The 18,312-nt window shown below is 51.4% G+C and overlaps 1 protein-coding gene across 3 annotated transcripts in view; it reads left to right on the top strand.

Moving 5' to 3' along the window:
- Positions 1-9,087, top strand: part of FUBP3 (far upstream element binding protein 3) — a 48,882-nt gene extending 39,795 nt beyond the window's left edge. The window contains exons 13-19 of one of the 3 annotated variants that reach the window (XM_060100961.1): positions 1,275-1,435; positions 2,099-2,172; positions 2,511-2,591; positions 2,746-2,822; positions 5,195-5,266; positions 6,552-6,679; positions 7,731-9,087. In XM_060100961.1, the coding sequence (XP_059956944.1) occupies positions 1,275-1,435; positions 2,099-2,172; positions 2,511-2,591; positions 2,746-2,822; positions 5,195-5,266; positions 6,552-6,679; positions 7,731-7,739 (602 nt within the window). In that variant the 3' untranslated portion in view covers positions 7,740-9,087. Of the gene's footprint in view, positions 1-1,274; positions 1,436-2,098; positions 2,173-2,510; positions 2,592-2,745; positions 2,823-3,145; positions 3,721-5,194; positions 5,267-6,551; positions 6,680-7,730 lie in introns of those variants that run through there. The other 2 variants (XM_060100962.1, XM_060100963.1) reach the window with 2 other exon arrangements.
- Positions 9,088-18,312: the final 9,225 nt, after the last annotated feature.

The following is an 18,312-nucleotide window of genomic DNA, read 5'->3' as shown; positions in this document are numbered from 1 at the left end:
TTTTTAATTTGCTTTTAAATTTAAAACTACCCTAAACCAAGCTAACATCCTCCCCAGACTAACATTTGAACCAAGCTTTCTTGAATGCCGACGGTCTCCTGGTTTCCTTACTGCGGTGTAAGGGCCGCTCACACTGCCTTCAGGAAGAATGGCCGGACCCAGGCTCCATCTTGGCATCCTGACCCTCCTAGAATCCTGTCATGCTTTCTGGATGAGATGAGCCGTGCCTGCTGTTGGTGTCCCTTACTTACCTACTCCTCGATGCTTTTGTTCAGACGTGGCTTTCCAGCAGGGCCGGTGGAGGGCAGGTTGGGAGTTTGAAGGATTGTGGACGTGTTACAATGAATCGAGAAATGTCACTGCAGCTTGTTTGGACTCTGGGTGGGGAGGGGTGACACAGAGACTGGCCTTCGGTCTTCGCTTTGACCCTTTGGGGCTCCCTGGTACCCTGCATCAGATTTTAGACGCATCGTCTTTTTCCAGTTCTGCAAAACTCTGTGCTCGAAGTTTTCCTTGAATTCTGGCTCCGCCACCCCAACTGAGCAGAGCTGATCTGTAAGTTCTGTGAAACTTGAAGAGAAGAATCAAACCATTGTTACACTGGTGGAGCTTTTGTTACGCAAATTTCATTAAGAGACTGGGACTCTCACAGGTTTTTCAAAGAGTCCAACTACATTTTCATTAGCCCCGCTCCACCCAGGCCTCTGTGACCTCCATTCTCGGGCTGACGCTCTGTCTAGACCTGTCCCCCACCCACGGAGGAAGCAGAGACTTGAGAAGAGACAGGATGGGATATTAAAGGCCTGAGTGGGCTCTGGGTATTGTTGGGGCCTGTGGCCGTCTGTTTGACCTGTGGAGGGCGGGAGACAGCAATGTGGTGGCCCACACCGGGCCGAAGGCCCGCATTGTGCCATGGAGGGGCCATCAGGTCACCATTCTCATGCTGAGAAGGACGGAGTGCCTTCTCCAGAGCTGAGCTCATTGTGTGCAAATCTGTGGGCCAAGGCCCAGACCTGGTTTCTGGGCCGTTTCTCAGTGCATAGGACACTGAGATGGAGACCAGCTGGTGCCACGTGGTCACTGCGCCTCAGCTTTGCGTCACAAGTCTGGCTTCACAAATGAGACAGCTCTCATGTTTACAAGTGCCGTTTTAAAGTAGAGATGGAAGGTACTTGTCTACTCTTAGGACGAGCACTGGTGTGCAGGAAATGCCCATTCCTCCTCTGGAGGAGAGGACTGTAGCCACTTATTCTTCTGTGTCCTCCTGCCCACAGGGGGTGAGAACATCAAAAGCATAAACCAGCAGTCAGGGGCACACGTGGAGCTTCAGCGGAACCCCCCTCCCAACACGGACCCCAACCTGCGGATATTCACCATCAGGGGCGTTCCTCAGCAGATTGAGCTGGCCAGACATCTCATAGACGAGAAAGTTGGCGTACGTACACGGTCCTTTCCCCACCTGGCCTGATAGTAGCTGGGTTTTCATTTGGATGTCCAAGGCACCTGTTTCTCCCCAGAACCTTGTACTTCCTGTGGCTCTCGGTCCTCACGTGATGGGAGGGCAACAGCCCCCTCCCACTTCGCTGAGGGGGAAGGTCGGGGCGCAGGGACACCAGGGCCAGGCCCAGACGCGCAGAGCTCGCCCAGGCCACCGCAGCTCAGGCCCCGAGCCGTTGGCAGGCAGCGTTCGTTGACTCTGGCTTTAGTTTCAGGCACCTCAAAGCAGATAAAGAAAGGGAGTGTTGGAGGACAGATTGGCCCCTGCTCACCTCAGAGGGGCCGTAGAATGGCAGGAAGCTGTGGGCAGCCTGAATTGACGGGAGAGTCAGCAGGTTGGTCCCTACCCCCAGGGTGACATGCCAGGGCAGTTGTGGCGGTGCCAGTATTGGCTGTGTGGTGCTCTCGGTCGCTCAAGGGGCAGGAGCCGTTTCTGCAGATAAAGCCCACCGTGGGCAAGGAAGGCCAGCGCGAGTGCCGTAGGGTATCTTCACTTCACTTGTCTCTCTCCCCGAAAGCTGTGGTTTGCCTCGGGGCGGGCCTGGGCAGAGGGTGCGGGCGCAGCCGACAGGAGGTGAGAGTTCCCTCTGTGCCCTGACAGGGTGCCAGTCTCGGAGCGCCCGGAGCCTTCGCACAGGGCCCCTTCAGCCAGCCACCTGCCGCGCCGCATCAGAAGTGAGTCTTTTCTTGACTGGAAGAACTCACTGCCCCCAAGGGGTCCTCCCTTTCCAGCTACTTCCAGGGAGTGCCAGCCGAAAGCCGCAAGTTCTGGGCGTGGGCAGGACTCCTCTCCTTCTCTCTCACTGGTGGTCCCTCTGGCCTGTCTGTTGCTCAGTGACCAGTGCTTGGGCGAGAGCCTTCCCAGAGGGCGGAGGGTCTTCTGGTCCCGCCAGCATCCCCAAGGAGAGCTCACCGCCCTGGGGCCGGGTGGCGGGAGGGGTGTTTGTTTGTTTGTTTGTTTGTTTTTGCAAAAGCCGTTGTATTGTCTTTATTTGTTTTCCACTTTCTTTCAGCACCTTTCCTCCAAGGAGCTCAGGGTGCTTCCCAAACATGGCCGCTAAAGTGAACGGAAGCCCTCACAGCGCGCCTGTGAGGTGGGTGGGCCGCCTTTACTCCGCCCCGCCGCCTCTCCAGCAGAGGGCGCTGTGCTTGCCAAGGGGGCGCGGGGGCGCGGGGGCGGGGGCGGGGGCGGGGGCGGGGGGCGGCGGCGGCGGCCTGCCCTGGAATGAGTCCTCTTGTCCTCCCCAGTGGTCCTCCGGCCTTCCTGACCCAGGGCTGGGGCAGCACCTACCAGGCTTGGCAGCAGCCCACACAGCAGGTTCCAAGTAAGTGACTCGGGAGGAGGTGCCTGCTGGGCGCATCTCCAGCTGGGCGGGGACGGGGGCCCGCCTCTCTCCTGGCCCACCTTCTCAGGCCTTTCTTTCCCACCTGCTCCGTCCTTCTCAGAGCTGCAGCCTTCCGTCACTCTGGTCCCCCAGAAACGGGTCCGAAAGGCCTGTGGGCCCCGAGAGTGTGGTTTGACCTGAGCCCCTCCTGCCCCTCGGCCCCTCCCACCGCTGCAGCCTCTTCAAGCAGCCGCGCCTAATGGGTGCCCCGCCTGCCCCCCTCCTCTGGCCTCAAGGTGGCCTTCTCCCTCTCTCCTCCCCAGCACCATCTTAGAAGGGGACTCTCTATCTCCTGAACTTCCAGAAAGCGCACGATTCGAGAATTTGCTCTCTAAGAAAACTGATTGTAAAGAGAAGGTGGTTCTCCTTGGAATTAAACCCCCTCCCACTCTCCGGCCCCCACGTCAACTTCAGGAGTCATTCTTGAGTTCTACTGCTGGTAGAGCCCATCTTGCACAGCCTTCCAAACAAAAACAAAAACAAAACAAAAACAAAACAAAAACCTTACCTTAGGTTCTTTTGACGTCTGAAGGGCCAGCCTGGTGGTGTTTGGAAAGCGCTCTTCAGCACGTCTGCAGGCTCTCCTCGGAGCGCCAGGCAGCTTTGCCCACAAGGGGCTGGTCCCGGGGTTCCACCCCTTTCCCCTTGAGCAGAGTGCTGGGTGTGAGACCCTGCCCCGGGGCGCCTGGTCAGGTTCACAGCTGGAGAAGCCCCCCCACGCGTCTGGAGCAGTGCTGGGCAGCCTGAGGCATGTCCCCGCTTCTCTGGGGCTCCAGTTCTGCAATCTGTGAAATGAAGGGTTTGGATTTGATTTCTAAAGTACTTGTGAGCTCTGAAATTGCGTGGTTGTGTTTGTTCCCTCTCTTCGCCCTTTCTTACTTTCTTACGAAATACCTTAAACGTGCAGAATATCTTAAAGAACTTCACCACAAACACCTACACACCACCCAGATTCTACCCTCCGCATTTCACTGTGCTCACTTATCCCGCAGCCCGGGTGTGTTTTGTTTCCTCCTGTTCCATCAGAGGGCACCCCCAGGGTGGGAGGCGACCCAGATAGGGTTCCCCAGTGCCCATCGACCAGGACAGAGGACCTGGGAGAAGTCCTAGACTTGTGGGGAGGCTTTGCGTTGAAGCTGCAGGGGACACGTCCACCTCCGTGCGGGGGGCGGTTCCCACAGAGCCCGCCCCGCTCTGCCTCAGGCCAGGCGGGCGGGGAGTTGGCAAAGGCACATGGGCTGAGCGAGAGAAAACGCAGCTAGCGCCTGCCCCTTGCACCGTGCACCAGCCTTCACCTGTGGTGTCGCTTGGTTCGTTCAGGGGAATGGAGAATTGGTTTCGGTCAGAAGAAAAATCCCACTTGCCCACAGTCTCCGTGTCTGAGGGGGCAGTTCCTGCTGCCCGTTGCCCAGGCCTTGCCTTCTCCTGGCGCCAGCATCCAGGTCCGAGTCCCATCCTGCCGCAGTGCGGGGAGGAGGGGTCCCCCACACACACACCGAGTGTCCTCGTGCCTGCGCCCCTCCTCAGCCTTGAGGAAATTAACTCTTGGGGAAAGCATTGTGCCACGAGATGTGTTTTTGAGCACGTCCTTCCTGCCTGCTGCAGGCTGTGATTCTAACCCAAGAAAGGACTTGGGGGGTGGGGGGCGGCCCTCAGCAGACAGAGGGTCCCGACTTGCAGCTGTGGTCAAGTCTTTTAAACGCTACCCGCCCGCCGTGCCCCTGGGCAGCCTTTCTGCCCAGCCTTTCTGCCCCCAGTGATGTGGAGAGGAGGGCGGGACGACCCCCAATACGTCCTCGCCCTCACCCCGGACAGGTGCGAGGCTGGGGGTCAGGTGTGTACCCCGTCTTCTGTCGTCACCTTGAGCGCAGTCTCTGGACACTTCCCTGTGTGTCCCCTATACTTCTCCTCGTGCAGAGGCAAAGCCATCAGTCCTTGAACAGAAGGGTCAGGGAAAGGGAGTGGTCAGCGCCATTTGGATTCTTTGTCGGTTTGCAGGCCAATCCAGGGAGCCGCAGGTAGCACTCTGGCCCCGGGGGCTCTGCTCGTGGCAGCCCAGGGTCCCCGACTAAAGGGAGTTGAGGCCCTGCCTGCTGGTCGCCCTTGCGGGGCAGCTGTCTGCCAGCCCCAGCCTTGCTGGCCTAGGTGGAGGCCCTCTTGGGGGTCTGCCTGGCTCCTCCCCCACCCCCCACCCCCACCCCGGGCCACAGGGGCAAGGGAGTGAGTGCAGAGAGCAGAGCCTGGAGCCTGCGGGCTGGGGGCCTCGGCCCCGGGAGCCCGAAGGCCTGACTGCTTTTGTGTTCTTCGCCCAGGCCAGCAGAGCCAGCCGCAGAGCAGCCAGCCCGACTACAGCAAGGCCTGGGAAGACTATTACAAAAAACAGAGTGAGTGCGTTGGCCTTCTTAACAAGCAGCTCCCCAGCCACAGAGCCCCCAAGACTGTAGACTTCAGAGTCCGTGGTTCCCTGACCCCTTTTTCTCTTTCCCGCTTTCCCTGTGTGAGTCGGATCTGCGCGTCTACCTTTGCCGCCCTCTCCCCACGTGTGCCTGTCAGGGGAGATGCGCAGTCGTCCTTTGCCGTCCTCCACTCCTCCTCCTCGCGCTTCTCTTCTGGACTCCAAAGGGCCCGAAGGGCATGGCACCTCCCCTCAGGGACAGTCCCGGCCTTGGCCGTCCACTTGAGAACCACTTGGTTAGGACTCAGGCTAGCCACGAGCCGTTTCCTGACTGCCTTGCGGTCTTGCCACCGCCCGGCTCCTTCTGGCCGTTTCAGGACAGGTGAAGAGGAAGGGGACGGTGAGGCTCAGAGCAGGGGGTCCAGGGTCGGAATGGGTGCTGAGTTGTTTTTCTTCCAAAGTAAGCTCTTTTCCTAACTGTGCCAGTTTGCTTAATTAAGCCAGTCTTTTTAAAAAGAGGAGGAGGAAACCTAATAACAACAACCAAAAGCAAACAAAAAAGTACCCTAAGTGAATCATTTAAAATTAGTACTAAGGTCTCTGGTGTGAATCCCAGAACTGCTGAAGCAGAATGTTCGGGTATTGTTGGAAGGAGGTGTCTCACGTATCTTGAGTCTGAAGGGTGTTACTTGCTAGTTGGAAGAGCTCAGGTCATAGGCCGTCAAAGAAATGTTCACCCTGTGTTTGGGATCATTACAAGGTCAGCACCCTTCTGGGGGCCAGAGTGGGGGTCAGGGAGGTCACCATCACCTGGAGCCCCTGGTGAAAGTCTTCCCAGAGCCCCCCATCCAGATTCCCAGACACGCATGGGCCGGGATGCCCTGCGCAGGTGCACACACCCCCGTGCTGGGGCACCCGCTTTCTCGCCCTCCCTCCTCCCCCTCCGGCCTGGGGCACTGACTGGGAGCTGGCAGGACAGGCAGACAGATGCAGAGAATGTGATTCTGGAGAGAGAAGACAGACAGGAAGGTCTTGTAGGATTGGAGCGGGGACCGGGCGAGGAGAGGCTGATAACCGCGCTTTCTGCAGCAGTGCTCGGGCAGACCAGTCCTGGTGCAGCTCGCTGAGGGGTCTGGAGGGAGAGTGTGAGCGTCGGGCACTTGTTCCAGACGCCCCTGAGGCTTGGGGAAGGGATCCCTCCAGGCTCATGGTGTCCTTGCTTCCCACAAGTGCGTCCCTGCTCCCAATAACCCGTGCTTTGCTTTGTCGATCAGGTCACGCTGCCAGCGCCGCTCCTCAGGCCAGCTCCCCGCCGGACTACACAATGGCCTGGGCGGAGTATTACAGACAGCAGGTCGCGTTCTACGGGCAAACATTAGGGCAAGCTCAGGCCCACAGCCAGGTCTGTAGCCGATCGCCAGCACTGCCAAGACTTCCCAGACCAACCCTGACCCCCCTCCCAAGCCTTCTGTGTGTGCCTGTCAGCCCCGGGGCCAGAGCACAGGGCCCCTGGGCTGTGGAGGAACCGCTTGGGCCCCGGCACGGCTCAGCATGGCCGCTGTCTGCAGAGTGCCCCGTGGCAGCTTCCCTGGCCCCCTCCTCGCCCCAGACAGGACAGGTTTGAGCCAAGTGGAAGAATTGTTTGGGCAGCCCTACCAGGACAGCCCTGATCTTCCCTCAGATCCAGACCCAGAGCACAGTGCTGAGTGGCACTCAGTTCTTCCTCTGGACCCCAGGTCCCCCAGCTATAAAGGAGCGTACCAAACTTAGCTGACCCTGGGCAAGTGTGGCACTGTGCCTAGGGAGTAAGACTAGCATTGGGGTCACTCCCCAGGCCTGTTCTTGAAAAGGGTGGTGTGGCCAGGCTGTCACGCTCGTCCACAGTCGGCAGTGCGGGCCAGCAGGAGCAGGGCTGGTCCGCAGCCTCCGAAGGCCAGGCCCTGCCTGGAAGCCTGGAGGCTCTGTCTCATGAGAGGCCCAAAATGCTTTTCTTACAAATGCAGGGAAGAGGACCAACTACTCCCGCAGGTCACAGTTCAGGTGCATTTTTCAGGCGACCCGATGCCAGTCAGGTCCCTATGGACAGTGTGTCAGTTACCACAGGCCCTGGACCCAAGGCCAGTCGTTCATCTCACTGCCAGAATGGCCCTCTGGGCCTGAGCCTGGTGGGAACAGGTGTCAGGGTGGTAGGTGACTGAGAAGAAGTATCACTCGCTCACTCCCCTCTCCCCGCCCAGCATCCCCTGTGGAAGGAGGTGCCCCGGGGCCTCCTGTACAAAGAGAGGTTTTGTCTGGGCCAGATCCCATGACGAGGCCCGGAAGGGTGGCGTGTGCCCGCGGGCGGGCGTGCGTGTGTGTCAGCTCCTGTCACCTCCCTGCAGACAGCCCCCGAGCCCAGGCCAGCACTCGGGAACTCGCCGTCGGACTAACTGCTCTCCCGCTTCCTTCCACAGGAACAGTAGGACAGTGGCCTGCAGCTCCCTTCCCCGCACCCCCCACAAACCATTGTGAGCAAAACCTATTTGTAACAGAGGTTTTTAGATGTGCAAACCTTTTGATGAAGAACCTTTGTTTTGTTCTGTGAAACACTATATTTAGATTAACAGAATTTTTCTAAAAATCGGGAGAATCAGTTACTAAAAATTGCTGATAATTTTTGTTTTGTTATTTTTGTTTGTTACTTCAAATGTGTAAGCTCTGGGATTCTTTTTGGAGCAATGCCTGCAAATTCGGGCACCAGAATGTGCCACAGAGCAGTGACATTTCAACATGGTGTGTTTTTGTTTTGTTTTGTTTGCATGTCTTTTTATTTACAGTTTTTTCTGTTGCAACAGAAAGTGGCTTGGAAGTCTTAGGTGGCTTGTAACAAATTCTTAAAAAAAAAATTTAAACAGTATTTAAATATTCTTAAATGTGTAAAGTCATTAAATGTTTTACTTCTAATTTCTTGTATCTTGGCTGTCTGGTTTTATTGCATTTTTTTAAAAACTGAACTATTATGTATTGTAATTAATTATGTGAATTCTGAATTGAGACAGATAATTGTATTGCTGTCCAACAGGGCTCGGGAGGGGGCATTTTATAGGGTTTGTATAATTTCTAGAGTTCTAAAGGGGTAATAATATAAAAATGTGTTTGTGTGTTTAGCAGACGTTTTTTCATGTCTCCATTACCTACCGATTGCAATTGTGTATCTAAGACCTCCAAGCTTGTTTTAAAAACAAAACAAAAAAACCTTTCTCTATTCTCTCAGAAATATAAATACTGTTATTTTTAATATTAAAAATAAATTCAATATAACTTTTAACAAACACTGTGGAACATTAAACCGCATAAAAATGTAGTAACTATTTTTTAATTCCAAGGTGTTTTTTGCTTTTTTCTTTTAAATATTTTCTTAATATTTGTCAAATTAACTAGATGAATAAATAAATCTAGCATTAACCACAATATGAATTAAATAATTTTGATTTAATAAAGGGATAATATGATTTCCAGTGTTTACTGTAGTGTATCTTGTACAGATAACATGTATTTTTAAAGGAAAGAAAAACGGAATTGAAGCTATTTTTTCTTGCGTTTTTCAATTGACCTGGGGGACATTCCGTTTGAGATATACTGAAGTTACAGTGTCTGGGGTTTTTCTCCTTATTTTCCTTATAATGCTTGAAATGTCTAACTATTAAAAAAGGCAATTGGAAAATGTTATGCATGTTGTTTTTTTTAAAAAAGTGTTGTTTTTATTGGACTGACAATTCATTTTACACTCTACATAATAAAATTTCCACAAGACATCTTGTGGGCAAAGTATTTTTAGTCTGTTTGCTCTCTGTTTGCTTGTCCCTCCCGCTGCCCCTGCCCGCTGCCCCCTGAGATAAAGGCGAGGATTCTGGCTGCTCTTGGCCGATCGTCTTGCGCTACGTCGGCCCGACCTAGCTGGTGCACAGCCTACGTTTGTAGCTACTTCGTTAAGCTAATTTTATCTTCACGGCTTTGTATAATCTAACAGTTTAACTTGAGAGCCTTGGTCACCTCAGCCCCTCTTACCTGTCACATCTGCTCATCTCTTGACGTGGGTGTGACACCAAGAAGTCAAGCACGAGGTTCCTTGCGCAGAGGTGCTGCCATCCCAGGTGGAGCCGGAAGATTCATTGAAGGGGGTCAGCGCGGCTCGCCCTCTCCCTTCCACACACCTCCCCACACGTGCGCCTGAGAAGTGGGGACCGAAGTGGTCAGTCTGGCCCGCGGCCTGCTCCCTCCCTGTGTGGGTGCTGTTTACTCGCAGCCCTGGACCGGCTGTGGGACCCTGAGCTGCTGAGAGAGCTGCACTTTGTTTCACTGTTTTCATTAAGGAAACAAAAAGGGGGTGTCCTTACCCATAGGTTGAAACCACCATGGAGGGTCCTGTGGTTTCAGGACACACGGGGACAGTGTGGGCCCTGCACTGCAGGGTTATTGAGGAGCAAAGGAGATGGGCCTTCGACTCCTTGTTTTCCTGCTTCCTTGCCCGTTGACGGAAGCAGCCGGCTTTGAGCACAGCTCTCCCCTTGACTGTGAACGTGCCCTGCCTCTGCCGCTCGCTGTACACGGAGGCATCTCTTCATTCAGACACAGTGCTGCTAGGAGGATCCTGTTAGAACCCTCGTGATGGCTCGTGCTCGTGTGTGTGTGTTTGCAGTTCTGGTCCCTTTTCTCTTCTCTACCCCAGGCTCTAAGAGGAGGGGAAAAAAAGCATCTGTGGCTCCTTTAGGCCAAAAAGGGGTATGGAGAGCAGCCCATCTGCAGCCATTCCGAGGCCTGTTGAGAGCCGGAAGACAAAAAGGAGATGTGGCATCTTTAACTACACCTCTAGAGAATCGAGTTTGACGTTGAGAAATTGAATAGTAAAAGCCACTTGGAAGGAAGGAGGGGTCGAGCCAGAGGAGGGCATAAACGCTGATGATGGGAAAGGGAATTAGGGAGAGGGCATTACAGAGAAGGCTTCCTTCTAATTCATCTTCCAAGCGCTGTGCCAAAACAGCATTTGGCATGGTTCACAGGGAGTGATTGTGTGATAATGAACCCTAAGGTGTCCCTTAATTGAAGACTGAGCATTGCGGTTTGTGCCAAGAGTCATAAATGGTGCAGGCTTGCAGGAGGATGCATTTTCTTAAATGTATCGGTGAGTACAGATTAGCGCTTGTCCCCAGTGAAATGCCCATACTATAAATTATGGAAATCTCTCTCTCTCTCTCTCTGTCTCTCTGTCTCTCTCTCTCTCTCTCTCTGTCTCTCTCTCTCTGTCCCTCTCTGATGCAGCCTTTTATTGAGGCACAGGGGAGGAGAGGCGGGGTGCAGTCCAGCAGGAGGCTGGGGGAAAGTTTGCAAGCATATGAAATTTGGCCTCTCATTAACATGGCGCCCACGGAAGATGGTTTTCATCAGCAGTCTGGTGTCCTGGAAGGCTGAAGTGCTTGAAATGTACCAAGTTCAGCGATTGTGTTCCATTAAGAAAGCTGCATGGTCATCACGGAAGGGACAGTCTGTGTGTTGGGGGAGGCAGGGGAGGAGGGCGGGTGCCCAGTCTGTCTGCAGGACTCTCGCCCCACCTCCCATACTCCAGCACACTTGCACGCTTGGGCTCTGCCCAAACTCAGGATCCAAGGACCCAGCTGGGCTGTTCCCAACCCACCCAAGAGTTTGGGCTGAGGGCAGGGAGTCCGCCAGCCAGTGTGCCTCCATCACTAACCCTGGTCTCAGGTAGGAGGTGCAGTCTTCCCAGTGTCCCTCTCAAGTGGTGACCATCCATGATGTCCTCCTGCAGCCCCCGCAGTCAGGTTGGCTGGGGTACAGATGGCGTGTTGCAGGGCTTTGGTCCAAGAGGGAGTTTGGACGCCAGGGGGCCTCAGCCTCTAGCTGGCTACGGCAGCAGTTTCCCGAGCCCACTTCTGGCCCGCTGGGGCCCAGCTGGGGGTTTTTAAGATGGGCTAATGCAAATGGCCCTGATAGACTCTTCGAGATTAATGGCCAGAAAGTGGGTTGACGCTCAATTCCGCGGGGCGTGCTGGTCCTGGGTCCGCATCTTGGGTGGGTGGAAGGGCAAGTGAAGACAGCCCTGAAACAATGGGAATCTTCGCTGGCCTTTGTCTTGAGGGCCTTTTAGTAGCATCTACCAAGAACGTTCTGGCCCTTTCCAGGCATCTCCTTTGCTGGGGTTCTCCACACCTAGGGTGGTAGGCAGGTCTGTTCTTCCCGTTTTACAGACGAGGGCTCAGAGTCCAAAGCTAAGTCAATTGCCCTTATCCACACAACTATGTGGGGTTTTGGGCCAAGTTCTGTGCTGCCCTTTACCTAGGCCTTCAACAGAGAGCATCACGACTGCCCACAGGGGGCTCATGGTCAAGCAGGGGGACACGGCCATCACCACCAAGTGAGACAGTTGATAGGATGAGGACACAGCCCTAAAAGTTAGTGCCGTGTGCCAACCACGGGTCAGGCCCTGTCACTGCATTGCAGTCAATCATCATCTCTGATTCCGTATTTGCAAATTCACCTATTCACTAAAATTTATTTATAACCTTAAAATCAACACTCACCACACTTTTGTGGTCATTCCCAGAAAAGAAAAAAAAAATTGAGTTGCCCGCTGCTCGTGTTCCCAGCTGAAATGAACCAGGCAAACAGTCTGCCTTCCTGTTCCGGCTCCTGTTCCAAGCAAGGGTCCTCCCGGCAGTCTCTTCAGTGCCGTGTATTTTGCATTTTTGTGCTTTCCCTTGGTTATTTTGCGTTTAAAATGACCCCTAAGCGAAGTGCTGTCTAATGATGTCCTTTACAGAGAAGACACAGGTGTTAGATAAGCTTTGCTCAAGCATGAGTTATAGTGCTGCTGGCTGTGAGTTCAACGTTCATGAATCGACAATATATATTAAATAAGATGGCTTTAAACAGAAACACACATAAAGCAAAGTTATTGTGCTGGTTGGTTGGTGAAAAAATGCGGTGAGCCTGTATTTCCCTGAGGAGCAAGGGTTCAGTATTCGCTGGTCCAGTTTCTCTGCAACTTTATAGAGCATCACACTGCAAGTAACAAGAACAGCCAATACCTTACTTTCCCGTAAGAGCCTCTTGGCCCTGGGGGCCCACCTGGGAGATGAGGAAACAGGTTTGAACAGGTTCTTGCCAGAGTCCTGGCTATGGAGGCGACAGAGCAGGGCTCAGACCTCAGTCAGACTGCAAAACCGGCCCACTTTGCCACTCCGAGGACAGACACGTATGCGAGGGACACCTAAGTTGGTTCTAGAGGGACCTAACAGGTTCAGCCCCCCGGGGGCACAGACTGGAAGATTTAAAGGTACAAACTCAAGCTCCACTACTCAACAGTCTCCTTACCTGCAGCGGGAGTAATAACTACCTCCCCGATCACGGGGCTGAGGTGGGATTGAATGACACGTATGTAAAGCCCTTGACATCTGGCTTATCATAAGCTCTCAGACAGTGGCAGCTCAGAGTGGTAACTGAGTCCAGGGCTTCTGACTGCTTTGGTGGCTTCTTCTGCTCCCCTCTGAGCACCAGGACAGACTGTGTGATCTGAAACAAATGTCAGCCTCAGCACGAACCCTCTAAGCTTCTCCTGGGCTCTCTTGGTCTCCCCAGGACACATGATCCCAGGTCCAGCTCGCTGGTCCCCTGAGGTCCGGGCAGCTAGGCCATTAGGAAGGAGCTGCCCCCGAGGGGCAGATGAGGACCAGGACCACCCCCGACCCCAACACACAGATGGGTGGGTGACGGCTTGGGCCAGTTGTTCGGTGATTCGAGGCTGCTCAGTATTGGCCCACAAGATGCTGTTTAAGGAAACCCTCTACAGGAATTCCCTGGCGGTGCAGTGGTTACGACTCGCCGGTGCCACTGCCAGGCCTGGGTTCAATCCCTGGTCGGGGAACTAAGATCCCGCAAGCTGCACGGCGCGGCCAAAAAAATTAAAAATAATAATAAGGAAAACCTTTTCAAGTACATCAAAAAGGAATATGTGATCCTTTGGTCTCTCCCTCTTGCATCAGATTCTCTAATCCTGACTTTGCTGGGAAGCAGGTACCTTGGCCCCTGAGCAGGGACCTGAGCCCCCCACCTGTCCCAGCTGTCAGTCACTGCCAGCCACTCTGCTGCATTCAGACCAAGCCCCCAAAGTCCACGTACCTTCCTTTCACTGGAGTGCAGTCAGATGCTTGCAGCTGCAGCTCTGTGTTTAAGAGAAGGATGACGATCAAGATTGGGTGCAGACAGGACAGGGATCATAGTTTTGTCCTGGGGCTTGATGTCATGCCACGAGGTCACCTGTCTGAGTGTATTTACTGAAAGGTTTTTCCCCAGACCTGCCTTTTCCTCAGTCAAGGGGAGACAGCGACCAGCTGCGGCATCCAGAGTCCTGGCTTTTGTTCCCTGCTTGGATGTCTGACTTGCTCTGTGACTTGAGCGGATCATGTCTCTTCATCTCAGTTTGTCTTCGGGAACCAGAGCACACCGGTGGTTTCCAAATTGTATTAGTGTTCCCCAGTTGTTCAATTCCAATTCCAATAAAATGCATTAAATGTCTTTAAACATTTTCCATTATAATTTTTTAAGCACCATGCACTCAAGTATGTCATATGCTGAATTTCCATTTGTTCCATCTGCTTGTCTATCTTTGTGTCAATGCAATGCTATCCTAACTACTGTACATATATAGTGAGTCCTTCAACTTTCTTGTTCTTCAATATTGCCCTGGCTATTCTCAGCTCTTTGCATTTCCATAGAAATTTGAGAAGCAGTTTATCAATCCCCTACTCCCCACAAAAATGACTTTAAAGCTACTGGGATTCTGATTGGGATTGCACTGAATCTATGGGAAGAATTGACAGCCTAACAATATTGAGTCTTCCTATCCATGTATGTGGTATATCCCTATCTCTTGTTTAGTTCTTTGAGTTCTCTCTATAATTTTAGTAGTTTTCGGTATAGAGGTCTTGCACATCTTTCTTTCCATTGACTTCCGGGTTTTTTGATATTTTGCTGTTATCGAAAATGGTATTTTTTTTAATAAAAAAGGTCATGGGGCTTCCCTGCTGGCGCAGTGGTTGAGAATCTGCCTGCCAATGCAGAGGACACGGGTTCGAGCCCTGGTCTGGGAAGATCCCACATGCCACGGAGCAACTAGGCCCGTGAGCCACAGCTACTGAGCCTGCGCGTCTGGAGCCTGTGCTCCACAACAAGAGAGGCCACGACAGTGAGAGGCCCGCGCACCGCGATGAAGAGTGGCCCCCGCTCGTTGCAACTAGAGAAAGTCCTCGCACGGAAACGAAGACCCAACACAGCCAAAAATATAAATAAATAAACAAACAAACAAACAAATTAATTAATTAAATTTTTTTTAAAAAGGGCATGAAGAACCTAGGGGTAAGATGGGAATAAAGACACAGACCTACTAGAGAATGGACTTGAGGATATGGGGAGGGGGAAGGGTAAGCTGTGACAAAGTGAGAGAGTGGCTTGGACATATATACACTACCAAACGTAAAGTAGATAGCTAGTGGGGAGCAGCTGCATAGCACAGGGAGATCAGGTCGGTGCTTTGTGACCACCTAGAGGGGTGGGATAGGGAGGGTGGGAGGGAGGGAGACGCAAGAGGGAAGAGATATGGGGACATATGTATATGTATAACTGATTCACTTTGCTATAAAGCAGAAACTAACACACCATTGTAAAACAATTATACTCCAATAAAGATGTTAAAAAAATAGAAAATGGTATTTTTAAATTTCATTTTTAATTTCTTTGTTGCTGGTGATAGAAATATAATTTATGTTTACACATAGACCTAGATTCCAATGACCATACTTAAATTCCTTGTTAATTCTAATAACTTGTAGATTCATCTGGCTTTTCTATAATCATGTCATTTATAAATAATGATGGTGTCATTTTTTTTGTTTGTTTTATTTTTATTTTATTTATTTATTTATTTATTTTTTGCGGTACGCGGGCTTCTCACTGTTGTGGCCTCTCCCGTTGCGGAGCACAGGTTCCAGATGCGCAGGCTCAGCGGCCATGGCTCACGGGTCCAGCCACTCCGCGGCATGTGGGATCTTCCCGGACCGGGGCATGAATCCATGTCCCCTGCATCAGCAGGCAGACTCTCAACCACTGCGCCACCAGGGAAGCCCGATGGTGTCATTTTTTTGCGTTCCAATGTTTATGCCATTTGTTTCTTTTTATTGCTTCCTTGCAAGGCCAAGACTGCCAGTACATTGTCGACTGAAAACAGTGAGAGTGGACATCCTGGTCTCGTTTGCATTCTAAGGGAACACTTTCAATAACTCACCATTAATTATATGTTGTACATTTGTCGTATATACCTTTTATCAGGTAAGGAAATTCCCTTCTGTTTCTAGTTTACCAAAAGTTTTATCATGAATGGGCGTGGAATTTTTCAAGTGCTTTTTCTGTATCTATAGACAGCATCACATGAATAATCTCCTTTTTAGTTTTAATATAGTGAATCACATTGATGGATTTTCAAATGTTAAACCAGCCTTGCATTCCCAGAATAAACTTCACTTGGTTGTAATGTATTACCTATCCTTCACGTGTATCATCGGATTGATTTGCCAATATTTTTGTTTAGGATTTTTGCATGTATATTCATGAGAACAATTGGTCTACAATCTACACCATAATTTAATCCACTGAAGACCTGAAACATGCCCACTCATGCTCCTAGCTTAACCCATTTCCATCTGGGTTATGCCACCACCATTCACATTCCTGGTGAGGAATGTTCTCACTCTGGGCTGCTCTTTGAATTCAGGCCTGCAGGTATCTGATCCAGCAAAATCGTACCAAAAAGTTCATCACTCAGTTTATTACTGAGTTCCATGCTCAGTTAGAAGCGAGGCAGATCATCTCACCATGGCCAGTGGTCATTGTGCAGTTAACACCCACAACTAATATCGCTAAAGCACCAGTCATACTCAAGGCACTGTGCTTGGCCCTGGGGGGTAAAGCAAAGCCACTTCTCCCCTTACGGAGCTTCCCATCCAGGACAGGTGTTCGTTTACGCCTGGCAGTGGCTACTTAGCAACTCAGCTTTGAGACAAAAAGTTCTTCCTACACCTTCCCTTTGAATCTTCTGAATTTGTTTTATTAAAGACTATTTAAAATAACAAAGTAGGGCTTCTCTGGTGGCGCAGTGGTTGAGAGTCTGCCTGCCAATGCAGGGGACACAGGTTCATGCCCCGGTCCGGGAGGATCCCACATGCCGCGGAGCGCCTGGGCCCGTGAGCCATGGCCGCTGAGCCTATGCGTCCGGAGGCTGTGCTCCGCAACGGGAAAGGCCATGACGGTGAGAGGCCCGTGTACCGCAAAAGAAAAATAAATAAATAACAAGGTAAGCAGTTTTAATACTGTTGTCCTTAGCAACTGCTTATTTGTCTGAATCTAGGTCACACCCACACTGTGCAACCGATTCAGAAATAACATGGATGCTGTGGCTCACGTGAAACTCATCCCCAAACTCCTTGTTTTGATTCTATCACCAGCCTCACTGCTGCCGTGGATTGACTGGTAAGTAAGTATGTAAACGTGAACTAATTTATCTCTTGCTATTTAAATGCCACTTGTATCTGTTTTCTTTGGTTTTCTGCAGTTTGAATATGTTAGGCCAAAGTGTGGCGTCTTTCGTGTGTTTGTTTTTTTGTAGTTGTTTGTTTTGTTTCTTGTTTTCTTTTTAAATTTATTTCATTTATTTTTTTATAAATGTTTTGTTTCTTTTTGTTTGCTTTGTTTTGGGGTTTTGTTTTTTTGTTTTAATTTTTATTTATTGATTTTTGGCTGCGTTGGGTCTTCGTTGCTGTGCGCGGGCTTTCTCTAGTTGCGGCGAGCGGGGGCTACTCTTCACTGTGGTGTGCAGGCTTCTTATTGTGGTGGCTTCTCTCGTTGCAGAGCACGGGCTCTAGGTGTGCAGGCTTCAATAGTTGTGGCATGCAGGCTCTAGAGCACAGGCTCAGCAGTTGTGGCGCATGGCTTAGCTGCTCCACGGCATGTGGGATCTTCCCGGACCAGGGCTTAAACCCGTGTGCCCTGCATTGGCAGGCGGATTCTTAACCACTGCGCCACCAGGGAAGTCCCTGACCTTGTTATTTATCTATTTTATATACAGTAGTGTGTAGCTGTTTATCCCAAGCTCCTAAATTAGGAGGGATAAATAAGGTGCCTCTCACTAATTTTTGAAAATTCTCAGCCATCATTACTTCAAATATTCTGCTCCATCTCTCTTTCTTCTCCTCCTCCTGGTATCCCAGCTTCACAAATGTTATACCTTTTGAGATTGTCCCACGGTTCTTGGTTACCTATCCTGTTGTTTCTTTCATTCTTTTTCCTCTTTGCACTTCAGTTTGAGAAGTTTCTATTGACGTCTTTTCAAGCTCAGTGATTCTTTCCTCAGCCGTGTCCAGTCCACTGATGAGCCCATCAAAAGGATCCTTCAGGGCTTCCCTGGTGGCGCAGTGGTTGAGAGTCCGCCTGCCGATGCAGGGGACACGGGTTCGTGCCCCGATCCCGGAAGATCCCACATGCCGCGGAGCGGCTGAGCCCGCGAGCCATGGCCGCGGAGCCTGTGTGTCCGGAGCCTGTGCTCCGCAACGGGAGAGGCCACAGCAGTGAGAAGCCCGCGTACAGCAAAAAAAAAAAAAAAAAAGGATCCTTCATTTCTGTAACAGTGTTTTCAATCTCTAGCATTTCCATTCGATTCTTTCTTAGAGTTTCCATCTCTCTGCCTATGTTACCCATCTGTTCTTGCATGGTGCCCACTTTTTTTATTACAGCACTTAACATATTAATTATAGTTATTTTAAATTCCCTTTTGATAATTCCAGGTTTGGTGCCCTATCTGAGTCTGGTTCTGATCATTGCTTTGCCTCTTCAGATCGTATTTTTCCTTGCCTTTTGGAATGCCTTGTAATTTTTTGTTGGAAGCTGCACACGTTGTATGAGATGATAGGAAATGAGGTTAATAGGCTTTTAGAT

This window comes from Mesoplodon densirostris, chromosome 6 (assembly GCF_025265405.1).
Source record: "Mesoplodon densirostris isolate mMesDen1 chromosome 6, mMesDen1 primary haplotype, whole genome shotgun sequence".
NCBI lineage: Eukaryota > Metazoa > Chordata > Mammalia > Artiodactyla > Ziphiidae > Mesoplodon > Mesoplodon densirostris.
Note: the sequence above shows the minus strand (reverse complement) of the source record. Positions and strands in the feature narration are given on the sequence as shown.